At 38.9% G+C, this 15,534-nt stretch overlaps 1 protein-coding gene across 1 annotated transcript; it reads left to right on the forward strand.

Annotated features, from left to right (window-relative positions):
- The first annotated feature begins 1,289 nt into the window (after nucleotides 1-1,289).
- Nucleotides 1,290-10,125, forward strand: LOC139742202 (uncharacterized). Its single transcript, XM_071652779.1, has 5 exons — nucleotides 1,290-1,381; nucleotides 1,874-2,491; nucleotides 3,135-3,276; nucleotides 6,040-6,159; nucleotides 7,754-10,125. Exons 2-5 carry the CDS (start codon nucleotides 1,878-1,880, stop codon nucleotides 8,927-8,929), a joined length of 2,052 nt encoding a protein of 683 aa, XP_071508880.1. The 5' UTR covers nucleotides 1,290-1,381; nucleotides 1,874-1,877; the 3' UTR covers nucleotides 8,930-10,125.
- The last annotated feature ends 5,409 nt before the right edge of the window (nucleotides 10,126-15,534 follow it).

Genomic DNA, 15,534 nt, shown 5'->3' on the forward strand with positions numbered 1-15,534 from the left:
ATTGCGGTAGCAATTGCAGCTGAATATGATCATACCCGGCTCATAGGCTGACATACAATTCTAATGTAGCTCTTAGTCTTAGTACATTTTGTAGTTAAAAACCCGCACCAAGGTTTGACCTCCCGTGCCAAAATTTGACCACAAGCAAGAGCATATTTTAGTTTTTACATGTATGATGTAGTCAGTGGTCAAGTTTTTGCCGCCGTTATGGTCGAATTACGGGCGGCTTGCTGTACTTCTTAATTTATCTCAAATTGATCTAGATTTCAACATTATTTTCATTTCTAAAATTCTATTTATTCATTTAGTTTTTTTATTGGTTTTATTTAGTTATTTATATCTATTTATCTAAAGTGACATCATAATCAGCTTGTTAATTGTGGTCACTCAACAGGAAGAAAATAACCGAAGCCAACAGTACCCCACTATTGTGAAAAAGCTTTTAAACCTATACCGTATGCCCCCCCCCCCCAAAAAAAAAAAAAGAAAGAAAAATAATAAAAAATAAAAAATAAAAAATACAACGGGACCCTCTGCAATGATAACTTAAGAAATAATGAATCAATCCAAATACAATTTCAGGGTATGAAACTATAACTCATTACCCACGTCCGATTTGCTTCAGTGGTCAAAGAGAAATGAGGAGTTTTGTAGAGCATGTCAGGAATCCCTTCCCTCCAAGTTCTGTCCATTGTGTTCACACATCATGCAGTTCCAAGAGCATCCAAGTGCTAAACTTGGAAGAATCAGACCCATGACATAATTCACAATGATCCACATTTTTCTGTGACTACTTAACTAAACTGAATGGGGTTTTCTGCAAAATATTGCTAAGATGTTATATTTTATGACCCTGAAGTATCATTTGTAATAGTTTAATCTTATTGGTAGTTATCAATGGAAAAATCCAATTTTAATTTTTTTCTTGACATACTGTACAATAAGGAAATTAAAGCCTCTGTAGAGATTCTTGAATCTAATGACTGATTAATGTGGTCTTGCACATGAAAAATCAGCAAGTCTTTCAATTAAAGTATATGAAGCATCTTTGTGCAAGAAAACTTTTAGCAAATTTTTTGTGTCTGTATGATAATGCAGTTTACAGAGCCTTCTTGAGTACAGTCATTCAAAGTTGATGAGAATATGGTACTTATCACGTTGTGTTATGTGTTTCCTGAAACATGCAGTGCAATTCATTTGGTGCTTGTTATAGATAAGAATATAATCTTACTTTACCATTTTTTTTTCTGTCCTCTTTTTTTTTCAGGATACAACCAGTGACAAAGAAGATACAAATACTCAAGAAATTCAACAATCTCAGAGTCAAACGAAAAAGACAAAACAAGACAAGAAAAAAAAAGAAATAGCTGCAATTAAGAAGGTATGCAAAACAACACTTTCGTCGAAAAGTTGTGAAATAAACATGTAATGTTGACGATGCATAGGAGAATATGAAATCAGATTATACTTAAATCCCAAGTATACTTTGGCAGTAAGAGTGATAGCCTGAATCTTGTGCGTGATATCATGTTTTCATGTAAAATCAAGAACATCGGGGATTTTGCATCTTCTGTGACAGCACAAACCTGTAAAAAGAAATGTGTGTAAGAACAGAGAGAGATAGAGAAAGAGAGAGAGAAAGAGAATGGAGATAAAAACAAAACCACTTTAATCACAATTTTCACGAAAAGAGTGTAGGCTTTTGATTTATGCACGAGCATCAATCGGATTTTATGTACATTTTATATTTTTCACTAAGGAGCAATGTTTGATTAAACCAATATTGGAAAAGCAAAATGCATGTGCAGTCGTTTTTTAATGGATTGTGCTTGTGTTTTGTAACTCTTTACATGATTATTGTATTTTCACATAGAGACATGGCCAAATCTCGCGCTAAGTCGAGGCAAGCCAAGTCAAGGCGTGCCAATTCCAGTAGTGGCCGTGGCAGACCTGCCAGTTCCAGGAGTCCCAAGGGGAAGACCAAAGGTGGACGAAAGCCTCTTGAGATCAAAGTCACCAGGACCCGAGGAAAGAAAGATGCCTGGGAATCTAGGGCTGTCTTTTCGTCCAGCAATTCTGGTATCATGTTTAGGAGTATTGGAGTCAACACAGACCCAGTCGAGTTTGCTGGTGCGGACAGACCCAAGCGGGCCAAGGTGCCCAAGAACGAGCCACTCCTACAGAAGGTAGTCACCTACATGCGCACCTTCAACCATGCCAGAGCTCTGAGCGCCCTCTTGACCAGCCCGTCGGTGCGGAGCGCTTTGCCCGCAGTGGTGGAGGTGGAAGTTCGCAAAGAAGTCCAGAGGTTTGTCAAGAAGCCCCTCAGCTTCCCCAGTCCGCAGATTGTGGCGACGGGCGACAAGACGCACCGCATCACAGAGTCGGCCTGGGGACACATCCTGGCAGAGTTCAAGAAAGAGATGCCAGTCTTCTACATGTCGTGTATGGCTGCCCTGGCACCCAAGAACAAGCAGTATACAATTAACAAGTGAGTTCACTGTTGAGCACCCATGACTGAAAAGACTAGCATTGCAGTAAATTTAGAGTTGTTTGACCCAATTCTTTGATTGAGCAGGAGTGCTACTTGTGACAAATCCCATAACACTTATGGGAAGTCGTACAGTTTCCTTATAAAATATAGATATGTTGCAGGGAAGATTTGTCAGTGCAGTACCAGAGGGGCTTGCCACGAAGACTTTGTGTGTCAACTTCCCAGCAAATGTGTAATGTAATTTTGTAACTTGGGATGTTTGCCTCATTCATATTTCATTGCTGTAGTTTGTAGTATTGTTCCTGTCAATCATGGTGTAATTTGCTGACATCTTATGTTACTAATGATTTGTGTAAATGCTCGTTGATTAGTGAGGGACCATTATCTTTGATTAGTGAAAGACCCCACTACAAGCAGGGGTCGCACTTAACTTTTTTTTTAACTAGCCAGGCGGACTACTTAGAATCAATTTTGACACTGAAGCAATATTTTGGCTAGCCAGACGGACTAGTTACTTCAGAATTTTATGATTTTTAGCTAGTCCGACGTGATTTTGGGTGGCCAATGGCCAGCGGACCATTGCCAATTTCGAACCCTACCCAGCAATCATGACATTTCATTTCTTCATTCAAACCCACAGTCCAGACAGCTACGAGTCCTCAAACAGGGGCAGGCTCGGCATGATGATGACCATTCCACTCTTCACACGCCGGGAGCGCAAGTTCCAGTATCTCTCCAGCTTGATAGGGGGCCAGCTGTGGCGTCATGGCTGCCGTCAGAGGGTGAGTCCCTTTCAAGCATGTTGTTCAAGTGCCATCTAAAGCTAGTTGTGTACTCTGGCAAGAACTGACAGTGTAAATATTACAGACACTGTTTTATACCTAAAACAATATGAACATCGCATGAGTCAATCAATTGTCAAAGAAATTACCTTTTTTTAAAGCAATGTTCAGGAATGTGCTTTAAAGGGATTGTGTAGGGGTTTTTATACCCCCGCCAAACGAAGTTTGAAGGGGGTATACTAGGAATCAGCGGACGGTCGGGCGGTCGGGCGGTCGGGCGGTCGGGCGGTCGGGCGGTCGGGCGGTCGGTCCGTTGCAAATCTTGCGTCGCGAACTACTTCCTCAGTTTTCAACCGATTCCCATAAAACTTGGCACAGATGTGTGCCTTGGGTTGTAGATGTGCAAGATGTATTTTTTGACAGTACCCAAAAGTACGTTGCCATGGTAACGGCATATTATGGGCAAAAATGGGTACAAATCTTGCGTCGCGAACTCCTCCCACAGTTTTTGATCAATTTTTATGAAATTAGGTACAGATGTTCATCTGAATATGTTAATGTGCAAGACACATATTTCCGCAGTGGCAAAAAGTGCGTTGCCATGGTAACGGCATGTTGGTAAAATATAGGGCAAAATGCTTCATGGCAAAACTGCTTCATCAGTGTTCTTCCAATTCTCATGGAATTCATATTGAATGTTTGTCTTAGGATATAGGTCAGCATGACACATTTCTTGACAGTGACAAAAAGTATGTTGCCATGGTAACAGCTCACATATTATGAGCCAAAATGATGGAAAATTTTGTGATGCAAACTACTTCCTCAGTTTTTGCCCAATTTCCATGAAACTTGGTACAGATGTGTGCCTTTGGTTGTAGATGTGCAAGACGCATTTTTTGACAGTACCCGAAAGTATGTTGCCATGGTAACGGCATATTAATGGCAGAAGATCAAGGAAAGATCTTGCGGATTTAACTACTTCCTCAGTTTTTTGACCAAAGCTTATGAAATGTGGCACACACCTTGATCTTGGTGGGAAGATGTGGAAGACATATTTTTCGGACGTGTCGGAAGCTGCGTTGCCATGGTAACGGCATATAAATGGCAGAAGATCAAGGAAAGATCTTGCGGATTGAACTACTTCCTCTGTATTCGACTGAAGCTCATGAAATGTGGCACACACATTGGTCTTGGTGGGAAGATGTGCAAGACATATTTTTTGGACGTGTCGGAAGCTGCGTTGCCATGGTAACGGCATATTAATGGCGGAAGATCAAGGAAAGATCTTGTGGATTGAACTACTTCCTCAGTTTTTGACAAAAGCTTATGAAATGTGGCACACACAATAGTCTTGGTGGGAAGATGTGCAAGACATATTTTTCGGACGTGTCGGAAGCGGCATTGCCATGGTAACGGCATTTAAATGGCAGAAGATCAAGGAAAGATCATTCCTTGGGTAAGACTGTCGTCACGGGGCGGGGGTATTAATCACCTTAAGTGATATTTCTAGTTTTTGATGAAAATTGGTTTTGAAATGGCTGAGCTATCCAAGACAAAGTGATCCTAATAAAAGGTGGGTCCCACCTTTTATTATGATCGCTATGTTCTACTTTGTTTTTATATCTATCAGCCATTTCAAAACCAATTTTCATTAAAGGACAGGTTCACCTTCATAAACATAAGGATTGAGAAAATGCAGCAATATAAGTAGAACACATCAGTGAAAGTTTGAGGAAAATTGGACAATCGATGCAAAAGTTATGAATTTTTAAAATTTTTGTGTTGGAACCGCTGGATGAGGAGACTACTACAGCTTGTGAGTCAATGCGTACAACAGGATAAAGAAAATGTAAGGAAAATTCAACATATTTTCACTTTTTTCGCATAATAAAAGACCAATTGACTTGCCTCTTTCTTAAGGCAGGGGGAATAATATTACCCATAACATATGTCGGTAACGAGTCAATGGAATGAGTACTTTTTTCAAAAGACGACATTTTGTGAAATTCTCTTTATATTTTCCTTATATTGTTGTACGCATGTGACATCTAAGTTATTCATACACTGCAGTAGTCTTCTCATCCAGCGGTTACTGCACAAAAACTTCAAAAATTCATAACTTTTGAACGGATTGTCCGATTTTCCTCAAACTTTCAATGATGTGTTCTACTAATATTGCTACATTCTCTCAATCCTTATGTTTATGAAGGTGAACTTGTCCTTTAAGTAAACTTCCAATTCCTTTTAGATTTTTTGCTCTTTAACATTTCATAGGGCGGTTTCCTAATTATCTTGCTAAAAGTTAAAAGCTGAATCCTCACCTCAACCAATACTATACCATCCCTTTTAGATCCTTACAATTCTGCATTCAGACTATGGCAGCTGCCTGATCAGAGGTTTATCTAAAAAGAGAACTCTATTGGCTGCATTGGTTATCCATGCCTGCTGTGGATTTTGTCCATGACTGATCAACAGTAACTGCCTTCAAAACAGTTGGAGTGTTATGTCTTGCCATCTGGCAGTGTTCTTCGTCATCATCTTGTCGTATGGGCTGCTCTGACATGGATAAGCTTGTGCCAATCTTTCCTGTCTGTTGTCCAATGGGATGCAGTCTCTTTATTGTGATTGTTATTACAAGCCATACATGTGTATGTTCTGTAGATTTTCTGTAGATTGAAGTGACTGTCAAGGTTATGATATGACGTGCTGCAATCACAACTTGCTAGTCAATATGCTACTATGCTGTGTCTTACTTCAATGCAGATTTTTCATGAGCTTTATCGTCTGGGAGTTAGTCAGAGGAGACACGGCTCTATGGACGCAGCACGCTGGCTGGAAGGTGAAACGAGCAAAGGAAATCGCATGATGAAGCAGAAATATCAGGTTTGACATTATGACTCTTAGATTCACATATTTGTATTCAGTCAGTTTAAAACAAGAAAGTTTAGTTGTAGTGAATTGCAAGAAGAGGAAGTCTTAGCTACACGTTTCACTTTTTCAAGAATATTTCTTGTTAAAGTTTTCCTGAAATATGTTTTGTTACCATAACTTTCCGCAATTTAACAAGATGAACAGGACAAGATTGGCACTCTATTGCAACAGCAAGAAAAGGAAATCTCTGTTTCTAAGAGCTGACCCTGACGGCGCCAGGAATTTACAGATTTACATATGCAACTTTTGTATCAGCTTTCATCTTCTCTTGACATTTGATTGGAATTAGGTGGAACTACCACTGCAGGGTTGCAGTGCCAGTTCTTATGAAATACTGGTTTACAGAATTCTTTAAATGAGTACAGTGTAGTAGCCATGTCTTCAAACACGATCATGGTTTTATTTCATTTATTTATTCATGGTTTGAAAAACAACTACCATGGCAGCCTAACAAGGCCAAATTGAGGTAGTTTACACAGTAATACAACATAACATTAACAATATCACATACAAATTGCTTATTAAAAAAAGAACAACTTACATTACAGAACAGGTATAATTATATGATAACATTGTAGCATTGCTTATTCATTTCACAACTCAATTTCCAAAACACAGATATAACATTAAAAACGGTCAGACATTCAAACACTCATATAATACAAATAGAAACGGATACAATTACACTCTTGAACACACTCGACATTTTTACCCCTCACATACAGCGTACACCTCCCTTTGGCAAAAACTTTGGCACATGCATCACATATTTTCATACACCCACACAAGCATACACATTTATATACTCCGCATTGCATATCGTAACCCAAATATTTTGTGAAAGGATATTATGTAATCGATACGTAAATGAATACTGGCGTTATGGACACACTTGCATCTACACCCAAGCTGACAATGCATGTTTACACCTTCCCTTTTTCTGCTCTTTTAGAGTGTATTTATACTCACATGATCTGGACTAATCCACATGAACACATACTAGGGGCTTGACACACGCTCACACGCATGTGTAAAAGCATACGCTAGCGTTCACACAGACATTATTATATGCATTCACAGGGTTATACCTTTAAAGATGTGCACATTCAAGTAGGTGACCATAAACCTGGCCAGTATAATGAGAGAAAAAAACATAGCAAACTTGAAGAGAGAGAGAAGGAAAAAAATGGCATTGCCATCTTATATTACAGAACAGATGTAATTATATGATGACATTGTAGCATTTCTTGTTCATTGCACAACTCTATTTCCAAAACACAGATATAACATTAAAAACCGTTAGACATTAAACCATTCATATGATACAGATAGAGACGGATACAATTACACTCTTGAACACACTCAACATTTTTGATGGTTTGAGCGCTTTTCAATATATTGACCATTTACTTTTTGAAGGCAGCAGGAGAGAGTAAGAATGTTACAAAACAAATACAATAATTTCGTTTCTTTTCGGTTTGAATTCCCCCCAGTTGAAATACCATACTTAATACTATGTGTTCATTTCTGTTTTATCGGTATTCAGATTATGGACGAAGTGGAGGCCCTCCAGAATGGAGTTCTGCCAAGTGCAGAACGTTACGAGACCAGTGATGATGACGGATCTAGTGAGAGCGATGATGATGAAAGCGAGGAGGAGGTGGAAGAATCGAGTGACGTCGACAGCGAGGAGGACCTCATAGACGAGAGCGATGAAGAGGATGAGATCATGACCAAACCTGAGAAGAAGGGGCGTGGGAAGAAAAGCCTACACCAGCAGATGGTGATCGAAGAGGCTGTTGTTGATGAGAATTGGCAGGGTGACATGAAAGGCAGGAAGAGTGCTTCGGAAGTTGTCATCTCAGAGATGGTGAAGATTGCAGAACAGATGTCGGAGACATCTCAGCAGATGAAGACGTCCATGAGGAAGAAGAAAGCGGGGCGAGCCACAGAGGAGGTGACTGTCGTGTCTCAAGACGAAAACCAGATTGTGGTGCAAGTCAGCAAGGACGGATTGGCAGAGGGGATCCCCATTTCGATGGCCTCTACGGCGGAGGGTGTGCCCATCATGGTGGCCTCAACAGGCCAGGATGGAGGAGCTGTCAACATCAACCAAGTGATGATGGGAGGCGTCCCGACACAGATAGTGCAGCAGGAAGTGGTGACGGAGGAGATGGATGCGGAGATGATGGCCGCCCAGCTCCTGCAGCATGTCCTGCCCACAGAGATGGTCACCCAGGAAGTAGCCACCTCACAAGCCATTCCGCAAGAGATCGTCACCACCACCACCATTCCCGCGGAAGGGATGGGGACAATCCAGGAGGAAGTGGTGACAATCCAGACTTCAGGCCCCCCGGAAGATGTCCAGCAGACCATCGTCACCCACAACGAGGTGCCTGCGGAGGAGGTGCAGGAACAGCTGGTGCAGCAAGAGCAGATAATCCAAGAGATCATTCCAGAAGAGATCATCCAACAGGAGGTGATCACCGAGGGAGAGGTGACCGCCCAGGTCGTGCCCCATGAGATCCTGACCGCTGATATGGGCTCGGGCGAGATGACCACTGTGGTAGTGACGACGGAGGTGGTAACGACAGATGAAGGTTCCACAGAGGTTGTCATGGTAGCCCAGGATGAACAAACTCCAACAAAGAGACCGGCTGAGGCTGAGCCAGAATCTGAAGGGAAGAGGAAGCGGAAGAAGACGGCTCCATATTCTCCTTGATTCAGCAATGAGGAAATGAAATTATGTGAAGACCTTTATATCGTTTGTGGATATCCAAACTAGAGAATTTGAATTGTCTCAGATTTTTTCTCAGATTTTACCAACGTGCAAACTATTAGCACTTTGTGTATATTTCTTTTTGAACATGTTTGTTATCCAGTTTTCTAGGAGTTTGCTGTGTAGGATAACATAATATAATGTGCAACATGTTGTTCTATTTCAGCAAAAGGAAAAAAAAGATTATAGAAGAAAAGAAAAATACACACACCCAAGCAGTGTTTTGCTACTGCATATCAGTGATGAAACTGATTGATCCATGTCCTTTGTATGTTACCAATGAGGTGTTGTGTACCTACCCTAGCATTTATTCATTCTAGCTGCGACGGCTACGCTGTACTTTGCATGAATCTGTCATTTTCAGCCAGGCATGCAAACTTGGATGGAATTTTGGTTGTCGTAAACATTGATTTGTGTTTGTCTTCTGCACAAAGCAAAAGTCCGCTGTTTGTGGCAAGACACAATGCCTGCAGATTATCATCCATGCATCTGCAGCAGTGAGCTGTGTATGTAGTGCCAGCTTTGCGTGGCCGAGAGGATTCAAAATCTGTCAACTTTCCATGAAATGCTTGTCATGTAGTCCCACTGCTTGAACATCAGCTTTGTATGGGCGTATGATATCATCTTGGAAGTTTGACCTTAAAAGTTGTTAGCCACAGTATTTTCAGTACATTGCATTGGTTGATCAATATTCAGCAGTATCAAGAGTTTTTTTTTAATGATTTTGGTAGTATTACACTTGTAAATGTTTGTGCCACATGTAAATATAACATGTCAGGGACTATTTCCTACTTTAGACAGCAGATCTTTATGTCTTCTAGTCTATGGTGTTTGAAAGTTTACAATGTATTTTGGTACAGTGCTATTGTTGGGTGTGAGCTAGTCTTGTCCTCAGTGTAAAGATGAAGATACTGACACTTCAGGATATGTCAATGTTGACACCCAGCTGACTAATTAGTATGTCAAAATTATCTGTTGTGACAGCAGGCGCATTCTGCAATTTAACAAGTTTTGATTCTTTTTTGTACTGCTGTAATTTGTAAATAACAATAACGATATGTGTAAATAAAGCATATTTCACTTCTGTCCTTTTTTTTTTAATCATAATTCCATATGTGATGATTGATGTTGTATCAATCACAAGCAGACAAGGAGATATTGTTTTTAGCATAATGTGTATTCTTTTGTAAATACATCCTTTCTTGTGAACAGTCAGTAGAAAGTCTGTCAGGCGATCTTGCATCATCAAGCTTGGTCATCCAGATTCCTGATTCCCACTTATGTTGATAAATGCTGTCAGCAACACAATCCTTTCCCTTGAGATAAAGAACATTAATGATGTGCAGACTTCTAATTCTTTACTCGTTTGAATTTTGTAGATCACATTGAACTTTTTTTAAAACTTTTTTTTTAATGATTGTAAACCAAAGTTTCATGTGAAAGCCACAGATAAAGAATACTTCAATCTTTTGTAGGTTTGGTACGAGGTGAAAAAGATAGATGGTTTGTCCTTTGCAGCGTATGAAATATTTACAAGTCAGTGAACGGATTCTAGGTCCTTCCTGTTTTTCACAATGAAATGGTCTAATCAATGTTAGTCCACACCTCCATGTTATAAAGTGACAGTATGAATTCCATTTTTTTTTTCAATTTGATTCAGTTGACTTCATTAATAATCATAAAAATTAGCTCTTTTATGTTGACAGTTGGACCAAGTAACAAAAAAAAAAAAAAACACCACTTGTATTGAGTCTAATTTTCAGATTGGTTTCAAAAGGAAGCAATTTCATGCCCTAAATCATGTCTTTTATAAGTACTGTAAAATAAAGTTTCGGGTGGAGAAAAAAGGAGTGGTCAAATCATTAAAGTAATCAGACTACCTTAGTACTCTGTGATCATACAGCTACAGACCATTGCGTGTGTACGGTTTGTTCACTTGGGTAGTAAGTTGGCTTTATAGTGGTGATAAAAGTCTTGCTATTATGTTGACTTTATCTTCCTTGGGAAATCAATTCCCTTCCCTTCCCAAATGATAAGGAAGTAAAGAATGCAATGGTAGATTCAGAGGGGGGCGCAACCAGCACACGCCCCCCCCCCCCCCGTTTTTCGTTAAAAACAAAAGAAATAAAAAGGAAAAAATGAAATGAAACTGGAAGTGGCACCAGAAATATTAGTTGCACACCCCCACCCCCCCCCCCCCCCCTTTACAGAATTCCTGGATCCGTCCCCGAGAATGGTATCCCTCTAGGTAGATTACATTATGGTAATGATCTCCAGCACGTTACAATATATTTCATCACTAGCTATGCTTAGTAGCCATGCACCTTACTTGCTGTGTAGCACATTTTCTTTTTAAGATATTATTCCAGCAGAGAGATTACATTGCATATGTCTGCACGGAATGCCAAGTTTGTATGTGTTTTTTTTCTTTTGACATAGACAATGCCCTTTAGTGTCCGCTTGATTTGTATAGTGACCAATGAAAACATGCTGAATTATATTCTGGTTAACAAAACATGTAACTTGTAATGAAATGTAGTCACATGATTTTCAATATTTTATTTGTGATCCGTTGTATTTAAAATATGTGATACCATGTCCTTGCATGTATAGTCATATCTCTTCAGTGTAACATCTGTTTTCATGTATCGTTCATGCAACCAGAAGGTTTCATATACACATAAATTTCCTGTGGTATACTGGGAGTTGTTCATTTTTTGTTTTTGTTTTGTTTTGTTTTGTTTTGTTTTTTAGCACAATCAGAACTGATACATAATTGTACATAAGATTAAAAGGTGTATCATAGGAAATACATGCTTCAGTGCATACACAAGAAAGAAGAGATGAATGTGATGAGGGGGAAAAAGTACTGAGCTGGAGATTAGAAGCGTTGAGAAGATGAGTAGATTCAGACAATTGTAACACATGAGTAACCGTGTTATCGCATGAATATATTTTGACAGTGGACAGATCTAATGATAACTTGTGCAAGTGGTAAATATGTAAATATGAAAAAAAGTTTTTTGAGCACATAATGGTATTTTGCTGTAAAGTTTTTTGAAGTGCATGCTGATTGCTTTGAAAATTTAGTGAGTAGTGTTAGCCTCCAATATGTATATAGTTTATTTGTTCACTGCTGGATAAAGAATCCAAGGACTTTCAGCTCCAAGCCATTAATATCGAGAGAGATCAGAGCCGTGGAGGGAGAGTTTCTATCGTCACATGATTGTGGGCATTACTTCAAGATACTTTGTATGTCATGTGATTTCAGTCTCAAGTAGAATAAAAAAAAAACCAGCAACATGTTATTAGTTTCTTGATTACATGGTATGTATTTTCGCCAATGAAATCTGTAATCTGCTTCTTTGTATTAAAACATGCCACAACCACTCACCAAGAGAATAGTTACTGAAGGTAGCACCTTTGCTCTGTGTGCATGTGCGTGTGTGTGTGTGTGTCTGTCTGTCTGTTCGTGTGTGCACATGCATATCGGTATTATGGTATAATAGCGATGCAAGGATCACAAATGGTATCTGTTGTGAGATAGTGACAACACAAGCATTTTAATAGTTAATTGAGTCATATTCTTGACATTATCTGTCCCCTATTGATTCTTAGAGAGAGTACTTCAGCAAACTATCACTGTAACCATCTCTCTTACCTCAAATGAATTTCAATTAATGTGGAAGAATTTAATGTTATTAGTTTCACTGTTATAATCCTGATCAATTTAAAAAAATTGTGATTTTGTACGGATTCTTTTTCCAGCAGTGTGTTTGATTCCAATGTTATTGTGTTCACTTATACCAGTAACAAGCTATATTTCATTTCCATGAAGGTTATTATTCTCTTATATTTTGCGTGTGGAAATAAAATGTAGTCTCTGTAATACATGTGTGACTCTTTTGTGTGTGTGTTTATACAATGTATAATAAGAAACAATGTCAGTTATAGTAAGTAGGTAAAGTATGATAATATTATACATTGTGATTCATTTAACTTACAGTATACCGATGTCTTAATTGTGTACATAGTGAAATGCAGCGGGCTACGCAAGACCAGGCGGAGCTTTCAGCATATGCCTAAAGCACAGGATGCAGAAATAACCAGTGCATGTATTAGTTTGTACGCAAGTCTACTCAGCACTATGCATACACAGCTGTACGTAAACAAAATTGTCATTACATCTATGTTTTTCATCTTTAAACTTAACGCAGTGTGCTGGTATTCGAGAAAGAATACAAAACACCAATCCTGAAAGAGACTCTATGAAATATGTTTACACCTATACTTATTCAGCAAGCACAGTACTTGTTTCTCTTTGATCACTTCACACAAAAAAGCAAGCACATTTTACATGCATACATTAAAAGTACAGTGTGTCATAATGCTGTACAAATATTACAAGTATCCTCCAAGTTTTGTCCAAGATGTGTTGTAATACATGTATGAGTATGTAAAGCCACATCTACAAACTGTTGGCAATGCAGCTATTATAGCTAAGACTACATGTAGCCATCAAAGCAATGGAAGGGAACTTGTGTATAGTAAACTGGCTGTGTGGGTTAGAAATGGAAATACATGTAGACCAATTCAATTCCACATCCAAGACATACAAACTTAAATCGCTGGAATGTTTCCACATTTGGTTATGTATTCTTTTTGAGTGTAACATTAGCATTAAGTTTTCATCATAATCATCCTCATCTTTGTCATCACCATTTTCATCCTCGTTCATGTGCCTCCTCTGATCATGAGCACTTCTGCCTTCAAAAACATTTTCCACCACCACTCTGTCATCATTCTTGTAGAGAATATCATCATTACATGTAGCATCATCACATCTCTGTATCAACATCATCATCATCATCATGATCATGATCATCATCATCATCATCACCACAACCACCACCACCAGTGATGACTGATTGTCATTCCAACATCATCATTATCATGAACATCATACCAACATCTTGTTTACATCATCATCATCATCATCATCATCCATCATTCACCATTATTCATCATCATCATCATCATCATCATCATCATCATCATCATCATTCATCATTATTCATCATCACCATCACCATCATCACCACCACCACCACCACCATCAGTGATGACTGCTTGTCATTCTAACACTTGGAACACACAATCTGAGAGCAAATGAACAAGTTCTACATAAACATATATTTATTTGGACGACAAACACATTTGATTAAGGTCATAAAAACTACAGGAAATAGAGGAGGAACACACTGATTAAAAAGAACATTCATGTTAAGAAATAAAAGGGGCATGAGAAATACATAACAGTGGCCACTGACTGGAGGATATTTTAACCCGTTGAGGACGAGTACCAAGTATACTCAGGCAGGGGTGTATATAGGAAATGCATGTTGTAGCAAAATTAGCCTGTCCTCAACAGGTTACCGTGTGCACAAGGACCGCTCATAATCCAATAGAAGATCACAACCAAATGCCTTATGTTACGACAAACACATAATTATAAAGATTCCACAAACAAACTGGAGCACTCACTGTGTGAAAGGGATGGGAAGGAGCTCGCTGAATACCACATCAGCTGCACGTGCAGCATGTCTTTACAATATTCATTGTTCCTGACAACCACGGAGCTTGAGTCAGGCTTGCCTGACAGAGCAACAAATAAAGCAGTTTGATATTGTCATTTTTCGTCATCCTTTAGAACAGGTAAATAGAATGCCAATAGTATACACGTGTGTGTGTGTGGGGGGGGGGGGCATCATAAGATTTATAACTTTGTAGCAAATGTCTTTGGGCCAATTTTGTGTGGGAACCTAGTTACCAGCTATGAGGGTTTTCTTATCCACTGAAAATCATGGATGCCTCTTTCAGGTGATGTAAGTACAGTAATTTGATATTCCTATGCTTATTTCAACTCTGTGCTAACATTCTATTGAGACCTGCATCTGACTGAATTCCAATTTATAAGCTGTTGCTTGGCAGAAAGGGGGGCTGGTTGTAGACGAAGCATTTGGTTGCAGCTGCAGAAGAAAATCTTCACTTCCCAGGTTGTGGATAAAGTTGGATATGTTAGAGAAATCCTTATAGTTTAATATTGCTATGTTTGTTTGTTTGTGCTCACTTTGTAGAGGAAACATAATATACAGGTACTAGAGATCCATCATGAGATACAAGCTTTATTTTTGACACTCAGCTTGCAAGTGTATCAAACTGAACAAAGCCTGCTTTCTAAGAGGGACACAAAGAAACTTTGAGGTCAGAAACAGAAAATAATACATCACTTGTGCTGTTTCTTGAGGTACCTTGTGCAATATAAGGAAATCCTATCTTTTTGTCTCCTGGGTGTACAGAAGACACGATGTCACAATATTGTAGCTTTCCTTTTATTGTTTTAAACAGACAAAAAAAAAAACCCCAACAAACACCTTCCGTTGTTGACTCTTTTTTGTTTTTGCCTAGGTCTAAGAACATACTGCTACAAAATAATTTCCTTTTTTTATAACAGAATCAACAATCGGTATCAAGCACATTGACAACTC

This window comes from Diadema antillarum, unplaced genomic scaffold, assembly GCF_040938485.1.
Source record: "Diadema antillarum isolate AM-2024a unplaced genomic scaffold, OU_Dant_1.0 seq00000985_RagTag, whole genome shotgun sequence".
NCBI classification, from domain to species: Eukaryota; Metazoa; Echinodermata; class Echinoidea; order Diadematoida; family Diadematidae; genus Diadema; species Diadema antillarum.

Bases quoted from the DNA above. Each gene is read 5' to 3' on its own strand.
- LOC139742202 (XM_071652779.1), top strand. From the start codon at position 1,878: ATGGCCAAATCTCGCGCTAAGTCGAGGCAAGCCAAGTCAAGGCGTGCC. The intron at 3,277-6,039 runs GTGAGTCCCTTT...ACTTCAATGCAG, and splicing joins GTCATGGCTGCCGTCAGAGG to ATTTTTCATGAGCTTTATCG. The intron at 6,160-7,753 runs GTTTGACATTAT...ATCGGTATTCAG, and splicing joins TGATGAAGCAGAAATATCAG to ATTATGGACGAAGTGGAGGC.